Source organism: Formica exsecta, unplaced genomic scaffold (assembly GCF_003651465.1).
Source record: "Formica exsecta isolate Colony F162 unplaced genomic scaffold, ASM365146v1 scaffold16, whole genome shotgun sequence".
Classification (NCBI taxonomy): Eukaryota; Metazoa; Arthropoda; class Insecta; order Hymenoptera; family Formicidae; genus Formica; species Formica exsecta.
Window position 1 is genome coordinate 362,673 of NW_021848922.1, and position 23,178 is coordinate 385,850.

At 34.8% G+C, this 23,178-nt stretch overlaps 2 protein-coding genes across 3 annotated transcripts in view; one reads left to right on the plus strand and one right to left on the minus strand.

The window, feature by feature from the left end:
• The window catches only part of LOC115233066 (cleavage and polyadenylation specificity factor subunit 5), a 5,122-nt gene extending 810 nt beyond the window's left edge, over positions 1–4,312 (minus strand). The window contains exons 1-5 of one of the 2 annotated variants that reach the window (XM_029803273.1): positions 4,185–4,312; positions 3,847–4,061; positions 1,256–1,456; positions 949–1,012; positions 11–46 (exon numbers count right to left, since the gene is read on the minus strand). In XM_029803273.1, coding sequence (XP_029659133.1) covers positions 11–46; positions 949–1,012; positions 1,256–1,456; positions 3,847–3,965 — 420 coding nt within the window. In that variant the 5' untranslated portion in view covers positions 3,966–4,061; positions 4,185–4,312. Of the gene's footprint in view, positions 1–10; positions 47–948; positions 1,013–1,255; positions 1,457–3,846; positions 4,062–4,171 lie in introns of both variants that reach the window. The other variant, XM_029803271.1, reaches the window with a different exon arrangement.
• A 123-nt stretch (positions 4,313–4,435) lies between these two features.
• On the plus strand, positions 4,436–23,178 carry LOC115233065. Its single transcript, XM_029803270.1, has 4 exons — positions 4,436–4,602; positions 6,173–6,472; positions 18,433–18,603; positions 19,455–23,178. The coding sequence occupies exons 3-4, from the start codon at positions 18,461–18,463 to the stop codon at positions 21,952–21,954; spliced, it is 2,643 nt and encodes an 880-aa protein (XP_029659130.1). The 5' UTR covers positions 4,436–4,602; positions 6,173–6,472; positions 18,433–18,460; the 3' UTR covers positions 21,955–23,178.

The window sequence follows — 23,178 nt, forward strand, 5'->3', positions numbered from 1 at the left end:
CTTCTATAACCCATTCCTGCTTCACTCCATCCTGCCGTCCAAAAGTCTAGAAATCAATCCCATTTTTCGTCTGATACTGTGCTTTACTGAATTTCGAATAAACTATGAGATAAAATACATTCTTCTTCGGTCAGTCCACTAAGAACATGGTTGCATACATTTTATTACATTTCGAGACATTTACGGCGAGTACACTTAATAGTATCGATTCTAACAATCTTCAAGTTTATCGACGACTAATATGTAATAAATTTATTTTGAAATCAAAAGTTGATATTGGTATTTCTCAAAAATACACGTACATTTCTTTTCACCTATGGTATTTATATATGAATACTTAATTAAACGAAACAATTGTTGCTCATATACTAGTAGTTTTGGTCAAGACTATGGCAGAGATTACAAATCTCAAGTTTATTGTCTTACAATTTGACAATTGCGAATAAATCTGTAATAAATCCTTTTACATATTGTGCCGATTTTTTCTCGCAATGAGATTCTGAATTCTTTGATATATGATCAATTTTCTTATAGCTTACAAATTTTAAGAAAAACATTTGCGTCACTTGTATATACAGTCTTCTTGTCACTATTTTACATTCTTCTATTTTTGTCTCTTCTCTGTTTCTCTGTGCTAACACATACACAATGAGAATAAGAACAATGTTCTTAGCCAACCAGATACAATAAATAACGAGCGATCTTTTCATGAATTATCAACATTAAAGTGTCCGGGCATGCAGCACGCTAAAAGTACAAAATATTATAAGAATAAAAGAACAAGACCGCATATGGAGCTACAGGCCCGGTTACATAAGTTCTACAAACGGTTGCAAGATTTATACAATAATGATGATATTTATAAAGACATTGTTACAATCTAACGATATAAAAGTGCCACTCCTAGCCAGCCTGTAAGGCAGCGTAAGGCGTCGTGCTAACTGTTACCTCTGTAAGGAGCCGTTTTAGGCCCTCTACCTCATCTTCTCCTGCATTGAGTTCTCCGCCAGGCCTGGAACAACAAGAAAAGACATACATTTTAAATTCACTAAGTTGTGAATATTTATGTAAATATATATTTTGACAGGGAATAAATAGAAAAATTAAATAAATATAAAAGTATATATATTTTCTTTTTATGTATGTTAAAAAATATTTTAGTTTTACTTTATTTGTTTCAAAATGTATGCTTCCACATTTGTGCAATTTAATTGCCATGCATTATATAATTTTATGCAATATTCTTGTAACTTACAATTTGAAGAATGTTGTGCCAAGTTGCAGAAGGAGAACGTGTGGCAATCCATGCTCATGTACCAGTAAGACGCCTTCTACGCTTCTCCGCATGCCGATTTTGTCGAATTCATCTCTCATACGCTGAAATCTCGCTGGTACTGACGGATCTTTCTCGAAGAGTGGCTCTTTTGTTCCAAATGTATAGTTTGTCAAAGGATATCTATGATAAATGAGTTGTATTTTTTTGTTAGGCTCTTGTATGTTTAACTTAATCCATCGGTAATTACCCAGTTTCTTCAAATACAACTTGATGCGGTATTACAATATTCAATTATTTATCAAAACTATATAAGTACAATGTAACAATTTAAATAAGTTTTCTTTCTACTTTCAGTATTAATTTTCATATTTTAATGTAAATAATATTTATACTATTTTGTAATTGTAAGCAACAGATATAGAATATAGACATTTAAGTTATAGAAAAAGTCACTTGAATTATCAAAAAGAGCCTTTATTATTATCAAATAGAATATTTAATTGATTTAATTAATGCTTGTTTTTTCTAATTTTGATTTCAAATATATTTTTGTTAATAAACATACTTTGCATCTCAGATATGCAAAATTTTGTAATAAAATATTCTTAACTCAGAATTTTAATACAAATAAATTTTTAATTTTTACTTTACTTTTTCCTTTACATATTTAATAATAATTTCCGATTCCCTGACTTATGCTACAATTTAAACATAATTATAAAACATAGAGCGAAATACTAATATTGCAATGTATAATATACATGTATAATATTTACATTTCATATGAATATAATAGCAGTTTATTCGTCATAAAATTTTCGCTTTATGTTAAATCTTTACATACGCATATATAAAACATTTTTACACATTGATGTACTTAAAATTCGGGTTCACTTTTACATTTGGTACAATCAAATTAATTATACAACAAATATAACTTCTTGTATCATTACAACCACATTTCCACAAGTATTTTTTAAATAATAATCAATAATTGATGAATATTAATTGATACTCTGTTATATTCTTAGATTTCTAAAGTTTTTTTCACTTTTACTTGTCTTGTAATTATTTTGTGAAATTATCTGTTTCTATATAATTTATTAATTATTTTTTCAAATTTCTCCTTATATATATATATGGTACGTTCAACTGAAAAACGTGAACTAAAGTTATTGTTCCATAAAATTTTGAGTCTATGTGTATGTGTGTGTGTTCAGTTAAACGTACCTAATATATAAAATTTATAGAATATTTTTGTTATGTGATGATTGTAATGATATATTGCATGTGAGGTTTAAAAAAGATAATAAAATGAAAGTTTTTATGATGATAGAAAGAGACTAAATCAAAGATTAGCTATTAATATTTAATAAAAATGTATGCAAAACTTTCTCTGCATGTTACTGAAATACATTGATATATATATTTGTAAATATATATTCCATAACAATTTTTTTTTGTTAATATGACTTAAACCATTGCAATTGTAGCATTATAGATGCACATATAATCACTTAACACAAATGATCATTTAGATGATGTGTCATTTATAATGTTACATAAATCTCATATACAATTGTGTTTAAGTAACTTCTTCTCTCATTACCCTCTTATAACAAATTAGCCAAAATAATCACAATATATACATTATACGTACTATCTTAAAATATAAAATAAATCTAGATATATACATATATAGATATAAACTACCTCACACAAGGTAGTACATACACATATACATATAATACATATAGATATATCATATTTTACATAAAGTATAGAATGCAAGAGTGAAATAATGGGGAAAGTATATATGGGATTTTCCTAGCGTTGTGTGGGCATCACTAATTGTAAATACAAACTTAGAAAAGAGTTTTGTCACAACTTCATTCAATTTATAGTGCACAAGATCTTAAAATATTCTGCGTTTTAACAATCGAAACCAAAAGTAGACACAATAGAAATTTCTTTTATTATCGCACGCATATTAAGAACCAATAATCAATTCATATTATGGATGCAAGAGATAGATCAAGGACAATAGTTGCACAAGTAGATTTAGTTTACAAACATTGTAAAAAGAAATAAAACTTGATGTTGAGTATGAATCAGATATTGATACATTTCAAATAATAGCTTTTGCGAGTAAGACACATGTACTATGAACCTCAAAATTTGAGAATTTTAAACAAATTGTATATATAATACAATTATTTATGTAAATCTCGCAAGTCCCTCAACATTCTCTCTCTTTATTAATTCATAATACATTTATACAGTAATAAATAAAATGCATAGACTCGCATATAAAAATATTGGACACGAATTGCTGAAAATCTTGGGATCTCGATTTAAAAAAAAAAAAAAAAACAAATAGCCGCTTCGCGATTATTCATTGCGCAAAATACAACGAAATGGTTTTAAAAGAGAGCATAATTTTAATTAGCGTTATAAATGGCTTATAATCGCGTTCTATTGACCGGTCCTACAGAGGAAAGAGGCAGTTTAGACATATCAATTCTAAAAATATCGTGTAAGGTAACGTCGTGTATTATGTGGCCACTTACAAATTTACAGTCCTGTTTATGGTGACCGATTGATTCTGCACGACTTTCCCCTCGAACGAACTGTTGCTCGCTCGTCGTGGCCATCCGCTGCCCTTGACTTGATTCGTCGCCATCGCCATTTTCGTTCTATGCCGCTCCAAAACTCCAAATGATCACCCACAACAATGGACGCGAGTATCGCCGGTGCGTTAACCAATGGAGTTTGTTCCTTTCGGCTGAATTAGAACGGATAGAATGATATAGCTATATATTTAAATGTACGAGAGAGAGAAAGGAAAAGCGAGAAATAAAAAAAAAAAGTTCAGCTAAAAGGAACAAACCTAACCTTTTTAACTTACGGAAAGCACAACGTTCGAGCGATACCGCCGGAGAAACTGACCTAACCTCTTCGTCGATCGACGCAGAACGCACGGAGATGTGTACGATAACGCAACCATAGAAACAACACCGAGGCGCTCGTGACAGTTCGGGCGGGCCCGGCTGATCGCCGAGCGCACGCGTGACGTCACCGACACGCGCCGATCGCGCCCGAACAACCGTTCGGCTACGTTCGGCTCGCTCCGCTTACGTCACGGGGCTCGCACGACCAAGCGCACGGCGCGAACAGCCATTACGACGCACTCTTCTTCCACGGTCCACGGATTCATCGAAGCGCGGGATTCGTTCGCAATTCGTCGCGTCCACAAAATTGTTTTCGTCATTTGTAGCCGGCGTCCTCCTTCATGAAACCCGCTTCACTTCCGCGTAACCATCTCGGTGAGTCGAATAGAATATCCCGGCGTGTGCGCCGATTATTTCATCCTTGCCCGATAATCTCGCCCGAAACCCGCGTCATCGACAATGGCGGATTATTGGGTAACGCGACGCAAAACAGACGTCGAAGTTATCGCGTGTTTTTCAAAAAAAAAAAAAAAAAAGTTCTGTGCACATGTTCGTATTAGAATCCTCGAAATTTTGCGATTTCACTTTTCCGTTACGGGACATTCGACATTCACAGTGTGACGCATTAAATTATTATTAATATATATTAATTTCCGTAAATAAAGACCGAGCCCATCGCGAATTTTTATTGAAATCGGGAAATTTCGCACGTGTTATATTTGTTTATCGTTGCTTAATTTTATTACTCGCGCACATTTACAATGTTTACACACACGCATACACGTTGAGCGAGAGGTAAGAGCATGGAATAAAATCAACCGTGTAATATGGAGAGATATTTCGGGCATTAATTGCTCCATTCTTCCTTACAAAGTGCGTGAAAAATGGTGCAGTGTATTTATAGAGACCACGTGGAGAGTCTTAAAAAATTTCGAGCCTTTCCCGAGTTCGATGCAGACGGTATTAAAAAATAAGCCTGAAAAGTTACGAAAGTATGTGTAAGAATTCAACTGAGGTAATAATTTCTGAATTTTTATCGATTTCTGGCATCGATGCACTAGGATACGATTTAAAAAATCGACGGATCGACAAAGGCTCGAATATAACCTATTTTCAATAGTAAAGAAAATAATTGGAAAAAATTGAGAGAAAGGAAAGATAAAATGTAATACTATTTTAAAGATAGATAAGTATTTATGTTGTGAAAGTTATCTTTACCTCTCGCTCAAGCACGCAGGGTCTTCATTCAGATTCTGGTCATGTGTTGGCGCTTAATATTAATAAATTTCTGTTTAACTCTCTTTCCGTTCTTAAATATGTATATATATATTTACACATTTTGGAGTTATTATATATGAAATATATAAATAATATTTACTTTTTGGAGTTGTCTGTGTAATCTTAATCGTAATACGTACTTGTAGAATATGATAGAGAGAAGGCTTCGCTTATAATTAATTAAAAATCTTTTCCAAAAGAAATATGATTTAATGTCATTGTTTCACAACTACTGCATTTCCTTTCAGTCGCAGGTATTTTGATGAGTACATACAACACTTAATTACAGAGATAATATTGAAAATCGCAAAACTTTAATAAATTATACTTGAAAATAAACAGATGTAAGAGAAAACTTGTGCAAAATATCAAAGACAATTTAATTTGGATATGTATGTTAATTTTGAAAACTAAAACCTGAGACAAATAATCGTAAAGGTTTTTATCAGTTTGTTATTAGATAAAAATCTGCAAGTTTGTCAGAGCATTATCTGCAACTAAAAGCAAATACTGTCATTGTGTGGGAGATATTTGCGTAAAGTATATATTCAAACTTGTAATTTGGCAGATAATAACTGTCGAGGATAAGAAGTTGAATATGGATGCAATTTGTAATCGGTGGAAAATTATTTAGGTACAGTGAGAGGGAACTTGATGTATGTTGCAGGGTCTTAGACAGTGTGTGTTAAATGTCAAGAACAGATTCGGCCTGCTCAAGGGATTTTATACAATGGTGTGCAGCTAACTTTTCTGCTCCCACATTTCATTGTTCTCCATCACTGATGAAGTGTCCTCCTTGGTTCACTGCTCGGTCATCTTTGTTCTCAATCGCCTCTTAACTCTCGTCGTACATTTTAGCTGAGAGAGAGAGAGAGAGAGAGAGAAAGAGAAAGTAAGAGAGAGAGAGAGAGAGAGAGAGAACAGAGTAAAGAAGAAAGAAGTTTCTGAAGTGTCTAAGATCTAAAAGGTAATGCTCTATAAATCACGTAATAAAATTAGTTCATAATTTTGGAGGAAAAATTATTGTGATTCTATTATACAGACAAATTTAATTGTCTGTCGTGTTTCTGAGCGTTTTGTGAAGAATCTTTATTTATGTATCTTTATATATTCATATTTTCTCTATATTATGATTTTTCTATGATATATATTCAGAATCTTATATTTAACGGTAAGTAGTTTATAAACCCGAATTTAGAAAAATAAAGAAATTTATAAAAACATTGATGCAAACGAAATAGATTTGCATTATAAAACATCTCTTCATGCGTCCTCCATAAGATATGAACCGCACGGACTTTATCTCTGGTTCTGTTTGACTTTACTTAAATTAAATAAAAAAAGTTAGGCAGGACAATGTAGCTTTTTCTACTGTGAATAAAATCATATATAATTTCTCATTAAATTATATAATGTTACTTCCTAAGGGAAATATGAGAAAAAACCTGTTAAAGGTATCCTTTATTCCAGATTGAGATTAACCTTAAAAAAATTGACTAATATATATTTGTAATAAGTTTTATTGTGCTAATTTGTATCTTTTTTATGCTTTTATATATGCTATCTTTAATGAATCATATTTATGTAAATAGTAATGAGCTATTTTCACTTGGATATTTGTTATATTTTATATACACAACAGTTTTAACTTTATTATATTTTAAAGAAATTATTAAATAACTTTTTTAATTGATAAAAAAAAAAGAAAGGTAAGTTTTAATTTGATCTGTCATTGCTCTATGCAATGATAATTAATGTATAGTTCCTTTCTTTTTCTCAAAAGAAATTAATTTTATATCAAAATAGCAGATGCCGAGCATTTTGAATTATAAAAACTGTAGAATATTTAAACAAAATTTTAGATTAATATTAAATTAAGCACGATAAAAGTAAATAATATTTTTCCATCAATTTTCTTTGCTAAGAAAATATGGATTCTACAGTTTTATCAAAAGTCCATCACTAAACTAGTCCTATCACTTACTATTTTTTCAATGAAAATCTTGAAATTTAAGATAGAGGCAGAGAGAAGTTTTATTTTAAAATCTGGAAAGGTGTAGCTCCCAAGTGGAATATATTTAATTTATTCTTACTTGCGGCGAAATGCAGTTTTGCAACATGATTTTTGGAGCTCGGAATCAAGATTGCACGGTGCGTTAGATTAATCGTCGAATCGTCCTTGATGTTAATAGTCTCTTTGTATATTCCATTGGGACGCAAAGCGCTAAGACTTATTTAACAAACATGCGCGTGAAATAAAAAATAAGCGAGAAATATTAGAAATATCAAAAATTATAAATATTATATAATTATTATAATTATGTAATATTGATAATATAATATTATTATAAATATTACAAAACCTTGAAATGCGAAAAAAAGAAATCAATTAATAATATCTATATTCGTGATCCAATAAAAAAGTTTAAACTAAGTAAACTTTCGCGCTAGAAAAAGTTCTTGTAGAAAGTTATCTTAGGCACACTGTATGTGTGGAAACATGCGACAAAATTTTCAGTCTACAGCATTTTTCTATATGTTTCTATCTCGATAATATTTTGTGCGTATATAAAAGAGAGAGAGAGAGAGATAAGGACAAGTGGAATTATTATTATCAAATTAAAGTGAATAATCACTATTATCATAATCGATATTATTAATATTTCCAAATGGAAGGATTGAAATAGGAATCAATTTACTCGTAAACGATGAAATGATCCTTTCTCGTGAAAGACACGTTTCATTGCACAGATCTTTGTGGATGCTCTTAACTATCGTACATACGGTAACGCTTTTATTTCTGTGCAATATTTTATTATAGATCGATTACAATATATGTACATATATATATGTACCTGCAATGCGGCGAGGAAGCGCAACAACACATAACTAAAATGTATTAGTGCAGCTACGATTTATCGACTTGCTTCCATCGTTGCGAACGCTTTTTTACTGTGCATAATGCATTTCAGGTGGACGACACATAGACCAATTTTTTTGGTCTCTTTCACTCACACGCACCTCAGGCACAGACACGTATCACAGCCGAAAAATAAAAAAAATATCTACGTTTTCTTTTTATTTTTTTTGTGGCTAGTGCCAACCGAGTGGCATTTTTCTTTCACCGTGCAATAATCTCTCTCCGTAATGGAATTTAATTGCGTGACTAACAAGCAGTATAATTATGATCCTGGCCTGTCGACGAGGGGAAATCCAAAGAAATCTTTATATCTAAATGATTAGGAGTAATCACTGGTGAGGGACGGCGTTGATACTCCAAGTTCAGATTGTTTGGACGGAAAACGGCGGCTGCAATTGTTATATTTCATTGGCCGATACGACGTAGTAGTGCGATGTTTCGCCTACGCTTTACGTGATCCCTTTATGGGGTGTTCGAACTGAACGTGAGTCGCGGCAGCTCGTATCCGTACACAACTCTCTCTATCTGCAAATTTTCTACATATCGCGAAACTGCCTGACAACATCACGAGATGTTAATCGAATTCTACTGTGTTGAATAAATATTCTGTTCTGGGAGAATAATATTTGTCCATATAAAGCACAATTTCAGACACGCGAATTGTTATAAAGCGCTCTTTTTGCAATCTTACGCTTGACATCTTGCTAAACGCGAGATTAAAAAAGATATAAAAAAAGAAAAATCTTAATTATATTTTATACAATAATATAATAAAGGTAATTTACTGCGTGTTTTTGTAATAATACGCAGGTATATATAAACGCAACAAAGCTAATCATAATCCAGATTTGCGATTATATTATTATTGATGTTAAATTAATTATCACACGATTTATCACATATTTTTTTAGCGTTAGATATTGGGTTAGATGTATTGATTGAAATGAATCAATTGTTCATTCACACGTATCTGAATTCCAGCTTTATGCAACTTTACTATATGTATCATTATTTAGGTATATTATTTAAACTTTTAAGGGGAATACATATAAACTATTAGCTGAATCGTTACGACACCGAACTGTGTTATTTATCGCATCGACATGAATTTCGAATAAACAATATTCGAATTCCAGCTTCGTTTTGCCATCTCTGATATCATTCATTTAAACTTTGCTGGAAGAATATTATGACAAGATTATCATGCTAATTAGAGAAGATGTACTTCCTAGCGTTATAGATAGAAATTTTCCAACATAATGCGACACCGACACAATGAAACAACTATTTATCCACACATGGCATCAATGTTGCTGGGATTTCGAATGCATAATATTTGGATTCCAGTTTTGCATCGCTCCTCGCTATCTCCGCTTACATGGTTTAATTAAAAATCTACTTAAGGAATATCTTACTAGACGATGAAGCATCGTGATCGTGTAATACATTCATCCTCGGTGTGTCGACCGACTCCGAAGAATTTGCTAAAACACTTGACGACTTGGTTTCTCATTTTCGTCGCAAGCACTCTCAAGTACTTCGAAAGTACACTCCTCTAAAATTCCTGTGAAGAAGCTGTGCCGCGCTATCAACGATAGGATACTTGCGGAAGAAGCGTTCAACGTAACCGAATTCGTCGTTTCCGTGAGAAGCTCACGAGATCATTTCGAATAAGCGCAACACGATCGTCGAGGTTTTTTTTTTTTATCGGCTCGATCTCAACGAAAGGATTCAGCAGTTCATGGCAGATGGAAGCCGAAGAGACGAGGAACGCGCGTCGTGCGGCGTCATCGTGCTCGTCGACAGAAACGGACACGTGTGTCTGGCACTTCGCATTGTCCCATAAAACAGCACAGCAGGCGACCTGCCCATTAGTCGAGAGAGATCGACGACAATATTTTTTCCTTGCGAAATCCGAATTCTATTCCGCAAATAAGATCTCCGTGTATGCGCACACGGGGATCAGCCTGTGTGAAAACTTGTAGGAGTGAGTTAATTGACGTTCCAATTATTTATCATGGTACGATGTTTTTCGATCGTTCGTTTTGAAATTATCTCTAAAGCGCGTGAAACGTATTTATTTTTTCTTTTTCTCGCAGTTCCGTCTTGTCGTATCGAATCTTTCGTTTTAGGAGAACAGATATGATAAACGATGTTGTTTCCTAATGACGCAGTCGTGGCTGGTAATTACAGTGTCGCAACGGTGGAACGAGTAATATGTTAGTCGTAAATAGCGATAATCAGGGATCGGCCGATTGCTACTTCCATGGCGTGAAAATAACCGGTTACGGGGCGACTACCGTAACTATATATACACCGAAATACGACGATTTCCGAGTAATATGCAACAGAGTGGAACTCGATGAAAAGTTGCACCAAATGCTTTCTCTGCAAAAGAAAAGTTTATTTTCTTCTCACTTGGATTAGTTAGAGATCGAACTTTGTTTCGATCGTATATAGATACCATTATTCACGAATGAAAATTATTATTTTTCTTTTTCCTTTCATTAAACTTGTAATTCAAAACGTTTAGAACGAACTGCATTTCGCTGAAAAATCGATATCTACCTTGAATAAATGTGTATTCATAAATGCACATTATTTCCTTCTCAGCTAATCTACGACTTGGAATACCTCGTGATCGAACTCTTAGTTCATTCAGAATATTTAGAGATCGAACTTATTTACTCGTCATTTGATCATTTACAATACTTTGGAAGTAAAGACTTGTTCAAAGATTGGTGTGTTAATTTTATTAGAAGAAAAAATTATTTCCTCATTTAATTTAACATTTAAAACGTTTGAAGACCAGATTTTTACTCAGAATGACATATATAAGTTTATTCATATGTAAAATTAGAGTTTCCTTATTTAATTTATTTTAAAAATTGGATAAGCTTTTATTTCAAAAACAATACTGAATTTCAACCAAAAATAAAAATTATTTTATTCTTACACTTATAAATCGCGATTTTTTATTCAACTAAGAAGATTGATATTTATACTTATTTGATATGGAAATTCTCTTAGATCGATTACACATCGATTTTCCTTTCTGGGGCTTCAGTTTTTGCATGCATGTCTGAAGAATTTACGATCGATAAAGAAAGAATAAACTAAACTCAATGATACAATTGTTGATGCACGGCGGCAACGTGCGTGGGTGTTTGCCTTGGAGCACTCCTGTGCCAAACCTTCGGCGCCTTCGGAATTTGCTGTAATAATAAATCCATCGAGCTCACGTGTAGGTTTTTCAGATGTTTTCTAGACTTTTCAAGTCTATGAACGCCTGGATATAAAACTTGTGTATATTTAACGCTAGCTTGTTTGCTCTATCTTGATTTATTCGACAGCGAGACTTGAATGAATTTGTTTTTCTGTCCATAATAGATTGTCATTACTCTTTGAACCTTCGAATCTTTATTTATTTATTGAGAAAAAAATCTAAATTTTTAGATTTCAATTTTGAGATATTTGTATGTGTAACTGTAGACTACAATGATTGAGTGAATATTTTTGAGATATTACATGTGCTAGAAATCAATAGAGCAATTGATTCGATGATTATGTTTTTAGTGATTGATTTGATAATTCATATTACTCTTTTCATATATTAAATAATATTATCAGTCTAAATTCTTTTTTTGGCTACAAAGCATATTAAAAATAATAATTGACACGTACGCGTACACGTGTAAAATAATTAAAAACATTCACAGTCGTGTTTTGTCCATGAATCAGCTGTAATGCTCATGAAAGGATGTTCTCCTTTAATACTTTTATATTACTAGAACAATACTGGCGCGCGCTTTTTATTATAGTAAATAATTATTTAAACAATTATAAAATCTAAATATAATTTAAATATGATCATCATCATCATCATCATCATTATACTCATCAATTATTTATTAATTTATTAATTGTATTATAATTTTTATTAATTATTAATTAATTATAAATATAATTATTCATTTATTAATAAATAATTATACAATAAATATAAATTAATTAATAATATTAACAAATTTTTTTGTTATGACATAATTTTTTTTAGCTAATTAATAAATAAAAAACGATATTAAACATTATTAACATTATCTTATCCGCGATATATACTCTTATAACCTTGACATCATTATCTTATACGTATATCTTGTACGTTGCACATACATCCACATATGATTTTCTCCCTTAAAGCCTTAATTTTGCATCAAGCGAATAATCGTACATGAGCAATATGAACGCCGCCTGAGGGACAAAATCGCTTTGCATGTGTGCGTACGAGCATACATACGTGAGTCTGAAAGTTCAAGAATTAAAATGTCCATTCTGGTATACTATTATTATACAGAGTGTCTGATAATAATCGCCCCACCCGTAATGTGCAGGTAGAGCGGGTTAAACCGAGTAGAAAAGTCCTCTACCGTTTTGTGATTTTCGCAATAATTATTGAGAAATTAATTAAAAAAGATTGGCCAATGCGCGCGAGTATTAGCGCGCTGCTAGAAAAGACGGTTCACGCTGCATCACAATTGGTTCGCGCCCCGAAGCAAAGGAGAGACGAGAGGAGCGGATAGCAATGTTTACATACGAGCGTCGCGGAGCACTGAATTCTCGTATAAAAAATAGGAAATATTATTCGTAGCGCGATCCAACCGCGATGCCGCGTGGGCTGTCCTTTCTCGCACCGCGCGCTAATATTCGCGCGCATTGGCCGATCTTTTTTAATTAATTTCTCAATAATTATTGTAAAAGTTGCAAAACGGTAGAGGACTTTTCTATTCGGTTTAACTTGCTCTATCTGCGCATTACGGGTGGGGCGATTATTATCAGACACCCTATATACCTCAGGATTGATTGCACCAATCGAGGGGCTATTCATTCAGGAAATCATTGAAGCACTCCGGTATAAAATCGAAATCACGAGAAATCGGTTAAAATCAGAAAAAAATCTTTTGAAATCGGAGTCACGAAAATATCATTGAAATACATTGAAATCAGAATGAAATCTCTGAACTTTTGAAATCAGTATGAAATCATGTAGAATCAGAAATGATTTCAGAAATTACTGATCGGATCGTATGAAATCACATTAACTCACATTTTTCCAATCGCTTGAAGTATTCATGAAATCGATAAAATCATTTGAAATCGACTTCAATCTGAAATCACTTGTTCATCGCACTCACTAGTGCATAGCCCCTCGGCACCAATCTTATTCAAACTGGTCGCGATGCTTGCATCCACATTGTATAAAAAAAGTGCCATTAGATTTTTGATTAAGAACTTTATTTTCTGAGATATTTTAATTGAAAGCACGTTTGACAGAAAATTCCGGATAAGCTTCTTGGTAGCGCCTCGACGATTGCCGTGAATGTAGTCGCGGGTCGCGGGGATAGCCGTTTTCGCTCTTTTGCGTTTTTTTATGTACTTGGCGTCGCGACGCTACCGCATCGCGTGATGACTGGAAAAAGTTACTAAAGTAACTGACGATTTATCGTAAACATTTATATACATTTATATTACATGTAACATAATATTTATATTATTTATAATATTCAGTTTTTATTGCATCTATTTAGTAATTGTGTTTTGCAAGCGTACTTTGTCTTTACTGTGTTTTCGTCGTCACATTGTGACAGCAGGCTATGCGCGACTTCTGCTGCGTTTCTGCCGTCACGTTGTAACGGCAGGCCATGCTTGATTTTTGCCGCATTTCTGCCATCAGTATCTGAGACGACAGACTTCGCTCGATGTTTGTTACATATCTGTTATCATGACGTAATAGCAAATAATACTCGATTTTTGTTCCATTTTTTCTGTTATATTATATCGGCAAGCCGTACTACTAGAAATTTAATTAAATTTGATTAAGTTTAATGTGGACGCAGCAGAGCGGAATCTGCTGCAAAGTCATAATTTTTACTGGCATATTTCTAGCATTTTACTAATTATATTGGGAATTTAACGCATAATTAAATCACGAATAATAATAAAATCAATATCTTTTATGAGTGCATTTACGATCTTGGCTAATATGTTATAACACACAGGTGTATTCGCGTGGAATAATGAACTCTTAATTCCCTCCAATTAATGCGCCCTCCCTGCGAAAAAGTGGGGAAGCGTTTTCGAATTTGCGTTTGTGTTCACACATAACATAATATGTAAAGCGTCGCGGCAATATGTAAAGCGTCGCGGCAACAATTTCAGTCGATTCTTTGTCATTGACGAGCAACATTCAAGGGAGGTCACGACATTTCCGTACCATCCATAATCGACAATCGCAGATTAGGCTTTTTCGTCGTGCATCCGAGGAGATTGCGCGCCTGTAGTAGTGTTCTGTACTACCACACAGGCATCGCATTATTATCACCGCCGGGTGCTGCATCATAATCAGCCGTATCTCTATCATTTCCCTGTCAGGTCAGTCTGTAACCCTAAAAAAAACGTGAAAAAAAAACGGAAGAAAGGTGAAAAAGAGGCGCCAAGTATACGCATAAGTTAATATTTAATTATATTTATTAATTAAGTATAATTATATTTATTAATAATATTTAATAATATATTTAATAATATTTAACAATATTATTACTTAATATTTTATTCCTTCTTTTTTCCTTTTGTCTCTGTCTCTGTCTGTCTGTCTGTCTGCCTGTCCGTCTGCCTGCCTGCCTGCCTCTCTCCCTCTCTCTCTCTCTCTCCCTCCCCCTCCTCTTCTCCCTCACCCCCTCTTTATTTTTATTAATAAAATACATTTAAGACTTTTTAAATCTGTATTTTACAATTAATATTATACAGTTAATTTTTAGGAAATTATAGTTAGTTATTTAAAATTTATTTTTTATGCTGACAAATTAAACAATACTAAATAAACTCAAATTGTAAACCAATTTTACATTTACAATTTATTTATACTGAGCGTTAAATTTATGTTTTTAATAATTCTGACAATAAATTGAACACACGTTTTAAATAATATCAAATACATTTAAACCACAATACTTTTCCAAATAAATATATCAAAACAAACTCTTGGCTAATTTAATGATTAGCGTATAATTATCACTAATGTAATAATTACACACAATCATCAAGTCAAACAGTAAAATTTTTCCCACCTTTTTCCCACATGAGAAAAAAAAACAGGGTTGTGATGGGTCTGCGCTTTACTCTTACGATAGTTATGACTCTCTGATAGCAACTACATAAGCCAGAGAAAAACAACTCTTTAAATCATCATCATTATAAATAGACACGAAAAAAAAATATTCTTAATGTTTTTGACATTACTTTATAGCGTGGTCAATTTATTATAGGAATTAAAAACAATGAAATCTATGTTTTACAACTTCTGCAATGCAATGCTAAATGTCAGCGTCAGTAATAATTCTGGATAAAATAATAATAATTAATTATTTGCGCGACTGAAATTAATCTCCTGAAATTAATAAAGCTGCAAATTAAGCCATGCGATTATAGTTAGTTGCGCAAATGTGAGAATATACGCGTGCACCATCCGAATGATTAATAGTACTGCAGTTAACAGCCGGTACTTCATACAAAGTTGATGCAAGCAGCTTAACAAGGACGTTCGCCGTATCAAATTCAATGCCGTCGTCGATGTGAAAAAAGACAGCAACACGATTTGTACAATTCGCCAAGAAAACGGGAACAGCTTCGCATTTATATCTTTTTTATTTATATTTTTTTCGCTATTTTTTTCATATTTTCATTATTTATATCAATAATTTTGTTTAAAATGATATATAAAATTATGAGTATCGCGGCAAGACGATGCAGTTGCACTATTGTAATATTTACTAAAAAATATATAATTAAAATCTCTTTATATGCGGAAAATAATTTATTAAAATAATATACATATTAAAAATAAAATACAAAATAGATAATATATATAAAACTATGAAAAATTCTATGCTCTCTCTGACTGAAATTATTACAGTATGAAATGATTAGAATATATTTTGTATTGCTAATTTCTTATCCTTCTAAATCTGCAGAGTTATTTCTTACATTGAATAAATGTAAGTAATAGAACAGATAGTAATAGTACAGATGTTTCATATCTTATGGACAAGTTTAAATAATAACTTTTGTCTCATACGTCTCTTTTTTTATCAAATTCAAAATAAAAATTGATCAGCGATTTTTCTTAAAAATATCTTTATCTATAATGTCGCGAAGTAAAATATTTAAATATTAAGTAATGTATTTAAGACAAAGAATTTCTTTTCATTGAGATTCTGAAATTGATTTATCGTCAAGACGTAACAAGCACTTAAACGTCCATTTCATGCATACGGTTAAACATGTAAAGCGCATGTTTTTCGTGGAAACATCATTCGAACATCTTTTATGCTAATAAATCCGATTACTCGTTTCTATTCACGTGCCTATTCTTGCGTGGCCTTCAGCAACGGTTCAACACACACCGTTAAATGCAAATGAAATAATAAAAAGATTGTAATAAAATATAATAATATCTCACCGCTTATGTATTCACGAAAGAAATGAATGAAGCAACTTGGATTATTTCAAATACCAGGAGAGTCGTTGGCGTACGTGTGTTACTTGATTAAGGAGATGCTTCGTTATCTACTATCTTGTTCGTACAATCTTATCCGTTTTCATCAGCATTATAGAGAGAAAGTTTACTTGCCTTTGCAAAGCGTTGCGCAAGACGTGACAGGAACATGCTGCGCGTGAAATGCCCGCTCATAAACTTGATCGAAAATCAGAGATTATTTTTATTCGACCAGTTAGAGAGTTGTCACGAAGATTAAGACACGCTATGAAAAAAATAGGATGAGGAAGAAGATAAATATCTAAAATTCTTTTTATTTCAATTTTCTGAGTTTTCTTTTAAATATATATAATTACAATTACCTGTATAATCCTGTATAAAAAATAATCGATTAGCTATAAAATAAAAAACGTACACGAGTTGTATAGACGAAAACGCAAACCGTAGATGTCTCTATTGACTGAATATTAGAATATTCAATCATTTATTTTGTTCGTCTTCACAGCATGACTTACTCAAATAATAATATCCTGCAACACGTATTTCCGTTTGCGACATACAAGCAAATTTAAATAGGTCGCTCCTAATATGCATAATTATTTACTTTTTACAATGAAATTAAAGTGGGCCTACTATCTTTGCTTATCTCGATTTGTTAGGATTACTTTTATGGAAAAGAAGAAAAGAACAGTCTTTTCTATATCATTTTTAGATAAAAAGAGATTTATACTTCAAAGTATCTCTTTTGATGCAAAAATAAAAATAAACAAAAACATGCAATAATAAAAATAAAACAAAAACAGTTAAAAGGAAGGAGATGCCTAGAAAGATCAAGCTCGATCCGTCATGATGAGGCAAGACCAAGATAGAAAAAAACAGAAGAGCAGTTGAGAAGAAATAAAAGGAATAATAAAAAAATAAAGCAGCATACATTCGTGCATAAATTAATATAATAAATACATATAATGTGTGGAAGTATTAATATCAATACAAATTCTCGTGCAGTGAAAAATCACAAGAGAAATGATATCATTAATATAATAAATACATAATATATAAATAATAAACTTATGTGATATATACGTATATGTAAAATATTAAAATTTCTAGCTCTTAAGCAATATAGAATTTAATATATTATAATAAAAAGATATAATTTGATATACTATAAATAATGACGTACACTATATCAAAAAAATTGAAAAAAAATTTTTTTCACGAAAAGATATATATAAAAAAAAAAAAACGTTTAATGTAGAAGGATATATCTATCTGAAAAAGGCATTTCTATTTTCAGGTCTTCTATGATTGCATATATATCTTGAAGATATTTGTCAATTATTCTAATAAAAAATTAGCGAATGATTTAGTTCTCATTGCGGCTCATTATAATCACATTGAAGATGTTCATTATCTTCGTCGTTTATAATTTCGTTGCCTCATGGCTCGGTTGCAGATAAGGCATCGAACGAGTACTGCCGAAAATGAGCGTCATAATCAGACTGCAAAATCTGGCGTGGTCCGCCAACGCATTGGACATACGCCAATTTTTCAGAGGTCTCAGCATCCCGGAGGGAGGGGTCCATATTGTCGGCGGCGAATTGGGAGATGCGTTCATCGCATTTAGGTAAGTGCTGTCGTACAAATCGGTTGCTTTGAAAAGAGAGATCTGGAGCGAAGCAATGGATATGTTTACATCTTATTTTCTACGTCGTTCGCTCAACACTGCGGCTTAAAGATTTTATATCATTATTGGATTACTCTCTTCTCGCGATTTGTATATACAATCATAAATCTACGGTTATAAATAAGATTCTGTCCTTAAATAAAATAAAATAAATTTTAGTAGATTAAAAACTTAGTAGATCATCTTTTTTCCGTCATTTACAGTCATTTATATCTAAAACTTATTTATTTGCAACGATCATGATAACAATTTAACAGATTCTAAAAAAAAAAAAAAAAAAAAAAAAAAAAATTCCCCACTTAACTTGTGATTAACATGAGAATTTCCTACAGATTCTAAAAAAAAAAAAAAAAATAGTAAAAGATCTTCGCCACTTAACTTGTGATTAATTTTACTTCAGCGATAAATTAACCATGGATTATTTAAGAGACTATTATGTAGAAAGTTGTAACAAGTTGCTGATACGAATGCATAAAATAGAAAAATAATTTCCGGTTATTTTATTGGATCTTGTTATTATTCACACAGTAATAGTATAATAATTATCCTTCATATACTTGTAAACGTAAAATTATCTTACGCAAGGACAAGATCAATATCCGTCATATGAAACTCATTAGCATGGCAAGTTGTCACTTACGGATAAAACTATAAATTGTAAAGCGTTAACAGAAAAACTGATGGCATTTGCAATGTTTTAAAAAAGAATATGCGAAGCTTAGTTGCCTAACGAATTTACGAGAAAATAGATCGCGACGTTAGGAATCTCACGAAAAGCTTCACTATTGCAGTACCGACGAAGACGCCCGCCAGGCGATGATGCACGATGGCGGTAAGATCAAGGAGATGAAGATCAAGCTGCTGTTGAGCTCGCGCGCTGAAATGCAAAAAGTGATCGAGGCCGCTCGACAGCAGACCTTAAGTTTGCAATGCATTATGCAAACGGCGCCTGTAGCGGTGCCTCCGGCCGTAGTTCCTGGTAAGCAGCAGCCCGGTTCGCCAACGGACAGGAGGGATAAGGATAACGACAGCGAGATCAGCAAGGATCGGAAGGACAGGCGTGACCGTTCGAGATCGCGGGACCGATCGCGATCGCGTGATCGCGACCGCGACCGAGACCGTCGTGACCGGGATCGCGGCAGAGATCGACGACGCCGTGACCGCAGCAGGTCGCGCGATCGTGAACGCGACAGGCGAGATCGGCGACGTCGCCGGGATCGGTCCAGGTCACGCGATCGTACGAGGTCGCGCGACCGCGACTCGAAAAGGGGCTCCGCGAACGATCGTCGCAAGGACACCGAGGATGACAACAACGACGTCGTGTGCGTCGGCCAATTTCACAAGGATAAAGCATCGGCGGCTGCGTCGAAAAAGCCGCTCGAGAACGGCATATGGGAGGTTCCGCCTCAAACGCAGATGCAGGCTGCCCTGTTGGCACCCGGTATTTTAGGCGCCGGCGTCGCCGCTCTGTCCCAGGACTCGGAGACTCAGCGTTCGGCCATTGCCGGCTTTGGCACTTCCGTGATAGGGCCGCAGCCGATGCTGCAGTCGGGACAATTCTCTATAAACGGTCTCAACGGCGTTGGTAATCTTATGCAACCGCATGTGCAGGCGCTCGGTCACACGGTGGGCATAACACCGTTGACGCAGAATCTAGGCACCGCGAGTCTACCTAGTCTGACTAGTCTGGGAACTCGTTCCAAGGAGCCATGGAGTCAGAACGAGCAAAGCAGATTGGACCAGACCGGACGATTCTCCGGCAGATCGAATCAATTCAATAATCAGGAATATGGCACGAGCAGCAGCTATCGTGGCACCAGACCGAATAATGCTTTCCTGAGTAAAATGCAGGAGCTCGAGGGTCGGCGTAATCCGCATGCGTTTCAGGCTGGCGCTTCCAATTTCGGAAACTACGAGAACGATCGTCAAACGTCCGTCAGGAAGTCCGGCAGCTCGAGATTCTCCGATAACAAGAGCAGCGGTAGCAGCGGCGGTCATTGCGTAGAGGTACGCAACATGCCATTGACCACGACGTATACGGATTTACGTCACGCATTTCAGGGTATCTACATCAGAAAGGACGGCATGAAGATAATCAATGATAATCACGGTAATCGTGTAGGTATCGCGTATATCAAGTTTGGTAAGGCCGAGGGTAAGGAACAAGCCCTAAGTCAAACGAGATATGTACGAAATTCCGAAGTGGAGGTACTTCACTTGGACGAAAGTATTTTTGACAAGGCAGTAAACTCTTATTCGCCTGACAAGGAGGACGATGGCGACGTGAGAAATTCCATGTGTATTCTCTTGACTGAACTACCGTCCTTCACCAAAGAAATGGACATAGCTAAGCTGTTCCACGACTGGAAAATCAACGATCTCTTCATCACCAATACCAAGGAGTCCGGCACCATCCAGTACATGGCTTATGTACAATTCGCACGACTCGAGGATGCCAAGTCGTCGTTGAACACGACACTGAAGATCGGCAGCAAGCAGGTGACCGCGACCGCAATCAGCGAGGAGAAGTTTGCGCAGGCGAAGCGCGAGCACGAGCAAGTGAGCATGAACCAGACGGATTGTATTCTCATGCGCGGTTTGCCGTTCCAGACAATCGACCGCGACATCTTCGACTTCTTCTCAGACATTGGCATCGTGCCGCTCTGCATCCATATGATGCTCAATCAGCAGGGCAAACCAGCCGGCGAGTGTTTCTGCGAGTTCGACTCGGCCGAGAAGGCGGAACGCGCTATCGCTAAGAACGGTCTGCCGCTCGGCAAGAACGTACCTACTATTGAACTAGTACCACGCGCCAAGATGCTCGAGACTCTCGGCATGATGGAGGCGCAGCAGCAGACGCAACAGCAACACTTCCCGCCGATGGAGCAGCATCAGAGACCACCACGCTTCTCCGCCGGTCCATTGGGCCACATGCCGCGGTTCGGCAATACCGGTTTCGGACCCCGCTGCCCGCCCGGTTTGATGGGCATGCCGCGACATATGCTGGGTCGTCACCCGCCTTCTATGGACTATGTCGAAGGGTTCGGTAAACCTGGCTGTGTACTATCGTTGGAAAATGTACCGTTCAAAGCGGATATCAACGAGATTATCGAATTCTTCGGTGACTTTGACGTTAAACGGGAAAATGTAATTCGCCGTTACAACGAGAGGGGCATGCCGACCGGGGACGCGCGAGTGGCATTCTCGTCACCTAGCGAAGCGCAACGAGCGCTCAAAGAACTCAAGCATTGCAAGATGCGAGAACGCACCATATACATGAAGCTGGCGTGAGTTCCACCGCTCCGTCGTGGGCAGACTGACACTGATACGTGAAGGGACATCGCCAGTGACATGTCTCAAGTGGGAACAAATGCGTTCGGAATACAAGGACGAATGTAATATTTAATATCAGAAGATGTGTCTTCGGTGAATTATTCTAAGAGACGGTTTTATATGAGAATTCTTAAGCGCCACAGGGATAAAGGACGCTTTGACAGAGGAGAACGTCTTCTTCGTGTAAAAAACCGTACTTCCCTATTAAAGTGGCGCGAGATTCCTTAGCGCGCCGATAAACTTTATCCAAGTGTACATAAAACGCATAGGTTTAAGAGTGATTAATTTTCTTCGTTCAATCATACTGATTGCGAAATGATCACGCCCAAACTGTATTTGTCCATCGTTATTGAAGATATTCAATCGGTTATTTTCCGTGCATCGAGAACTGAGATGAAGTTACAGGCGCGTTCATAGTATTAGATGATGATTGGAAAAACGCACCCGCCGCTAATGATTCCTTGAATGACATTAGAGGGGAGCGTAGACCAATCATAGAATTTTATCAAAAAAATATGAACGAGCTTTTTGTAAAATCAGTCTTCTAAAAGCTTAGCTTTTCCATAAAACGCCGAATCTTTGTAGACCGTCGTTTTACCCAAGCTTAGGCTTTTTGTAAAAAGGCTGAATTTATAAAAAAATCTGCGATATATACATAAATATGAAAAAATTTATTTTGTTTCTTCTCATTGTTATTATTTCGAATACCATTGCAATACCAAATAACGTCTTAGTTATGGGAATGGCGAAAGCAGAGTACAAAGTTAGTGGTTTGACCGGTTGCGTTTGCTTTATGTTTCATATAAAAACATTTGGACGAACGCGGGTCAAGTGACGAAGACAGGCAACATGGTAGTAACAACATGTTTCCTACAAGAGTATATGTACGTTACATACATTACATATCTTATGTAATATACGTAATATACATATTTATACTTTACACGATATATAAAATATATGTATATTACATATATTAAATGTACATAGATAGAGATTATGCATCCGTCATAATCTTGCGCATAAGTACGTCTACCGCACGTGTGGACTTGTGTAAAATAATTTAAGAGAATGAATGATATACGAATAAATTTATAGATGCGTACGATCCACAGGCATTGTCATAAGTTTATGTTACACAATAATGAACACACACATTAAAGACTTCAATAAATTTTTATC

Bases quoted from the DNA above. Each gene is read 5' to 3' on its own strand.
- LOC115233065 (XM_029803270.1), top strand. From the start codon at position 18,461: ATGAGCGTCATAATCAGACTGCAAAATCTGGCGTGGTCCGCCAACGCA. The intron at 18,604-19,454 runs GTAAGTGCTGTC...TCACTATTGCAG, and splicing joins GATGCGTTCATCGCATTTAG to TACCGACGAAGACGCCCGCC.